This window comes from Bradysia coprophila, unplaced genomic scaffold (genome assembly GCF_014529535.1).
Source record: "Bradysia coprophila strain Holo2 unplaced genomic scaffold, BU_Bcop_v1 contig_200, whole genome shotgun sequence".
NCBI classification, from domain to species: domain Eukaryota; kingdom Metazoa; phylum Arthropoda; class Insecta; order Diptera; family Sciaridae; genus Bradysia; species Bradysia coprophila.
In genome coordinates this window covers 145,429-151,780 of record NW_023503464.1, presented here as the reverse complement: position 1 = coordinate 151,780, position 6,352 = coordinate 145,429, and the positions used below count along the sequence as shown (strand labels likewise).

The window sequence follows — 6,352 nt, the reverse complement described above, 5'->3', positions numbered from 1 at the left end:
GAATATATCTTGGCTCTTACCGCGTTTTTAAGAGTGTAAAAATCTTATAGAATAAAAATGACATTTGACACTGCCAAAATTACCTACTTTATTTTTTTCTATTACCCTGCTTGGTGCTTTGCTCCGACACATGACAAATTTATTTTCATGTGTCGGGCCGAAAATGAGTGAGTTTCGATATTTTTCTCGGGTTTTCGACCCCTTATTTGAATTTTTTTTTGGAGTATCTGGTTTGGACGATTGATTTTAGGCACTTTCGCATGACAACTCGCGAAGTTGTCTAAAATCAAACGTCCAAAACTGATAATCAAATGACTATTACATGTTTTTATTTTTCCAATGGATGAAAGTGACTTATTACAAAACTGGGGAAAACAAAAAAATCTGTTTTACTTTCGAAAGCATGTAAAATCCATTTACATTCATGACTTCTCTCTCTTCAAAAACGAACGCTGTCAAGAGTCGTTGTCGTGTTGTTGCAATATTTTTGTGTGTTCCTGAAGTAATCGACATATTTTGAGTTTGTTTGGTGCTTAGTTTCGGATTAAATTGATAATTTTTGGTGTTTTTCGTGATTTTCGATGAAAAGCGAATGTAAAAGCCATTAAATGACTCGGTTCGAAAAACGATTTTTAAAAATTCAATGTGTATGTGTGAGCTGAGAGGGTATTGTAACATTTGAATAAACTCGCATTCTCATGTTACAATACCCTCTCAGCTCACACATAAACCTTGAATTTTTAAAAATCGTTTTTCGACCTATGTGATTTAAATAACTATTGTACCTTCTTATGTAATAGTACGAAAGATGAAAAGTAGAGTTTTCGTGTAAATTTTGTTGATCCAATGAGAAACCTAGGTCTATAAACACACCAAAACGAGACTTTTCATTTTTATCCCGAGTTGTGTAATGGATTTTCATGCTGAGTGTGTCGACAGACGTACTTCAAACATGAAAAGTACGGTTTTCGACGCATGTAGCATGTAAAATACTATTACATAACTACGCTAGTGAGTTTGCGAATATCACAAAATTGGTTCAGAATTAATGAATTACGCAGCAGCATCCAATGTATTCTGTTTTACTGCCAGACACATGTAGAAAGTTGAATTTAATATAAAAATTCACGAAAAAACAAGGCATCAGAACAGTCGGAGCGTAACCATAATACGTCCGTAGTCGTAATACGCCCGGAACTCTAATACGTCTACAACCCTCTAATGCGTCTGTTACCAAAATGCAAGACAAATTTACTGAAAGTGTTCATTTTTAAAATTGCGCAGAGCGCAATTACGAAAGCCCGTACGAAGTACCTCTCAAATAAAACCAACAATTTACGACATTATTTTAGAAACCCAAAATTTTTTGCCAACTTTCCATTGGGTATTCAATTACCTCTCAAATAAAACATAAATTAGCAAAATCGGATGATATTTACTCGATTTATGTGCAAAAAACACTTAGTGCCGAGTAGCGGCCTTAGTCCAAGGGCCCAAATTTGAAACTTTTTTCGCCATCATTCTATTCGGCATTCAATTACCTTCCATAAAAAACTAAATCTAGCAAAATCGGATGAGATTTACTCGATTTATGTACAAAAAACACTTAGGGCCGAGTAGCGGCCTTAGTCCAAGGGCCCAAATTTGAAACTTTTTTCGCCACGTTCTTTTCTGTATTCAATTATCTCTCAAACGAAACAAAAACTAGCAAAATCGGATGATATTTACTCGATTTATGTGCAAAAAACCCTTAGGGCCGAGTAGCGGCCTTAGTCCAAGGGCCCAAATTTGAAACTTTTTTCGCCATCATTCTATTCGGCATTCAATTACCTTCCATAAAAAACTAAATCTAGCAAAATCGGATGAGATTTACTCGATTTATGTACAAAAAACACTTAGGGCCGAGTAGCGGCCTTAGTCCAAGGGCCCAAATTTGAAACTTTTTTCGCCACGTTCTTTTCGGTATTCAATTATCTCTCAAACGAAACAAAAACTAGCAAAATCGGATGATATTTACTCGATTTATGTGCAAAAAAGACTTAGGGCCGAGTAGCGGCCTTAGTCCAAGGGCCCAAATTTGAAACTTTTTTCGCCATCATTCTATTCGGCATTCAATTACCTTCCATAAAAAACTAAATCTAGCAAAATCGGATGAGATTTACTCGATTTATGTACAAAAAACACTTAGGGCTGAGTAGCGGCCTTAGTCCAAGGGCCCAAATTTGAAACTTTTTTCGCCACGTTCTTTTCGGTATTCAATTATCTCTCAAACGAAACAAAAACTAGCAAAGTCGGATGAGATTTACTCGATTTATGTTCAAAAAACACTTAGGGCCGACTAGCGGCCTTAGTCCAAGGGCCCAAATTTGAAACTTTTTTCGCCACGTTCTTTTCGGTATTCAATTATCTCTCAAATGAAACAAAAACTAGCAAAATCGGATGAGATTTACTCGATTTATGTGCAAAAAACACTTAGGGCCGAGTACCGACCTTTGAGCCCTCCCAACAAGCCCACGTTGCATCTTACCCAAAAACAATGTTCAGCAACTTTGTTCTACTCGTCAATACCTTTCATTTGATATATCACAAGCAACCATTGCGTGCGTATTTCGGTAGATATCGTCGAAAGACTGAAAAACACCTATAGGGCCCAAGCTCTGGAAGGGCCGACCCTACCATGCCCATTTTCGAACTTGACCTTACTTTTGTCGATACCAATCAGGGAAAAAAAGAATTTTGAAAAAAGGTTGTGATTTACTCAAGCTAGAGGGGTCACAGACGGACGGACGGACGGACGGACATTTTTTTTATTGCGGATTCGTAGTCTATGAACATAACCAAATGCTTTGCCATTACTGTCTGCTTCCAATTCGACGTGTTACAAACGGCATATTAATCTTATAAGCCCCCAGTACTTCGTACGGGGCTAATAATCGAAATTAGTACATGTAATCGATCATTTTCGCAGATAGCAAATTGCAATATATAATGTTCAAAATTTCGCATAGGGCAAGCAGTAACATATATTACACACTTGTCACGAAGAAGTCGAGGCTTGCCGGGACTGATAGTGACAAGTGTGTACTCTATTTTATTACATAAGGGAAAACGAGACAACAACATAGACCTGAAGTGTAATTTTTGAATCATTCTTCTAGTTAAGTAATTTTGACATCCGAACACCGCGCGTATGTGATAATAGTATATTACTTCTGAGGTTCCAAGTTGTATATTTGATAAGTGGGGTGTTACAGCCCGACCCGAAGGGAACAACTTGGAACCTCGTAAGTACAATGCTTTACGTGATTAGGCAATGTAAATGAAAATGAAACATGCCGTAAAGTATAGTTTCCACTTAAAAAGAGCACTCCTTTTAGCCTCCGTCTTCATGACAGTTGTAAAATAGAACAAAGGAACTGTCACGTAAACGGAGTAAAAAATTGAAATAAATTCAATTTCCACTCCGTTTGTGTGACAGTTCCTTTGTTCTATTTTACAACTGTCATGTAGACGGAGACTAAAAGGAGTGCTCTTTTTAAGTGGAAACTATACTTAACACGTAAATGACTATTACATGCTTCAGATACGGTGTGACATTATTAATGAAAATCGTTGAAAGATTGCTGTGTAGAGAGCACATAACTCGGTACTCGAGATAAAAATGAAAAGTCTCGTTAATGTGTGATTATCGACCTCGGCTTCGCCTCGGATCAACAAAATTTGCTAGTTATGTCAGTGACTAATTTCATACTTTAGATTTGTTTTAGTAACACTATTACTTTGATGTGTTAAATCCGAAGATTGAAGGGTGATTTCGTATGTAGAGACCAGTAAGTTAGCAGTTTGAAAAGAGGACTATTTTTGGGAAGTCCTTTTCCTTTATTTTCTTGAATTTTCCCAAATTTTTTGTGAAAATTTAGGAAAATTTTGGAAAACGTGGGAAAATTCAGGGAAATATGAATGAGAAAAAGTTTTGACAAAAAAAGTTCCTGCTTCGAAATCTTCGCTTTGACTCTCTTAATTGTAATCACCTCGCCTTAGACGCACAAGCTACAATCTCAACGAGCTTCAGAAACACCACTTTTTTTTGCTATTTATACAACAAATGGAATTTTCATCTTCGTATTTGGCGGAATTGTTAAATACGAATGCGGATGAAGCCCTACTCAAGTTAAAAAAAAATTGTTTTCCAACTTCCAGAGGAACATCGTAGAACATCATCTAGAATATCATAATTGACAAAATGTTGTTTCTGAGTCACGCAACGCTTCAAAGTTTACATGAAAGCGCAAACATTTTCGATTGCGTTGCGCGAGTCAGAATCAAAATTTTGTCAATTATGTGTTCTAGAGTAGTGTCTAGTATCAGATAGAGAAACGAAATCGACATTCCATCGAAAGTTCGGAAACAAATTTTTAACGTGAGTGGAGGCAATGTGAACAGTAACATTACTCATAGTCGTACTACAATATTACAGTAATATTTATAGACAATGAATTAGACTTAAAAAACTTCAGACTGTGTACGTCTCATTGTGCTTCCTCGACAAGGTTACATGTGATCAACCTTATTTTGTTGCCTCTCGATAGGCCATGGAGAAATTGTGTTTTGTTAACGATTGGTCGAATGACATTTCTAGTGAGAAAAGTGCAGCCCTCACTCCCGTGGTGAGAAAATAGAACTTTCACCACTCAAACTGTCACTTTGTTACGTTTGGAGATGGTATGGTGAAATGATGTTTTTGTTTCGTGGAGAAAAATGGTAACACCACCTCGCACATATGAAAAAATTGTGTTCACCTCTGGGAGAAATAGGAAATTCCGACTTGCTCTTGTTGCGATTTCCTATTTTATCCCGGTAAAAAAATAACTTATTTCCATCGTCATACTTACGCGGTAATCGCACAGAAAGTTGGTGAAGCTCACTAAGCTTCGTATGGCAATGTCCGATAAATTTTGTGTCATTAAAGCAGCCACTGACGACATAAACTTTTTAGCTGCCCTCGGTCTCGTACTTGCATTCGGCACATGTTTCCGCTTTATTCCTCTGAGCAAAATATCTTTGATTGTTCCGTACCATTCGTCCATGAGTTGTTTGTGAGTGATTTGTATTTGAGATGTTAGAGTTTTCTAAACCAATTTCAACACGGTCATCATTGGCATGCATGATTTATTATGCGAAAAAAAAAGTTGAATTTACCGTAAAATCAAACAGATCATAAGCTCCTCTGTGTTCAGTCAATTCTTCGATTGAAATTAAATTTACATTCGAATATGAGTCCCACAATTGATGAATCTGGGCAACTGTCGGATTCACACAATACAAATTTTGATGAATTAATTCTCTGTTCTGGTTGAATCTAACGAAATGGAACAGACATTTATCATAAATCGTATTCTGTACGTTCATGAAAATACAGAGAAGTAAAAAAAATGCTTCCAGTGACCTGTGTTTATATTTAACAGCTATCGATCTCAGGTGCAATCGTTCCGATGACGGATTATCGACAAGAATGTTTGGTTTATGCAACGAATCGCCCAACACAAAATCGACAACGGCCTTCTTCACAGCTAGCGTATATTCATCTTTCACTTCGACTGCCACCGAATCGGCCAATTCTGAGTATTTCATCAGTTTTTTTGGAATGAGTTTGAAAATCCTGTCAATTTGGAAAAGTTAGATTTTCTTTGGGAACACATTCTTGTGAGTCTATGATTTTTCATTCCTCCTACAACTACTCAAAAAAGCCACTAAAAAGCCTACATATAACTGATTTGTAAAAGCCACAAAAATTAAAAACCAATTTTAATAATGCAAAAGTAATGTACGAATCGTTCAGGTTCGACTTCTTCATGAGTCAAAATAAGATAATTGAAAGAACTTAAGAAGTACAATTAAGTGCTTTTTACATCACATATCGGATATACCCTTGTAACCCCGTGTACAAAAATTATACTCAGTTTATAGAATATAATTTATTTTGTCTAAAATTATCTCCTTTAACGATATTTAGGTCTAGTACTTCTTTTGTTCAAACTGTTTACTTAAAATCTTTTACTTCATTTGTTCGAACATACAATTGACTATAAAGACAACACTAGCTAGAGCTCATTACTTATTTTGGTCATCGCTGTCGACGACATATGACATAGCTGTCCATACGATTGTCCATTTACGCAGCACAGCAGTGCCACTCGCAGGAACACAGAATTGGCAAGAGTCAAACTGGTAGGCTTTAGTCAGAGCCTAATATTTGTGAATAGTTTTTGAGAATTTTTGGGAATTTAGGGAATTTTTGGGAATTTAGAGAATTAATTCCCTAATATTAGGCTCTGCTTTAGTGATAAGAGCT

General features: G+C 36.4%; 1 protein-coding gene across 1 annotated transcript in view; it reads right to left on the bottom strand.

Annotated features, from left to right (window-relative positions):
* Positions 1 to 6,352, bottom strand: part of LOC119075409 (dynein heavy chain 7, axonemal) — a 30,106-nt gene that overhangs the window by 21,722 nt on the left and 2,032 nt on the right. The window contains exons 3-5 of the mRNA XM_037181854.1: positions 5,447 to 5,659; positions 5,200 to 5,359; positions 4,893 to 5,129 (exon numbers count right to left, since the gene is read on the bottom strand). Coding sequence (XP_037037749.1) covers positions 4,893 to 5,129; positions 5,200 to 5,359; positions 5,447 to 5,659 — 610 coding nt within the window. The remainder of the gene's footprint in view (positions 1 to 4,892; positions 5,130 to 5,199; positions 5,360 to 5,446; positions 5,660 to 6,352) is intronic.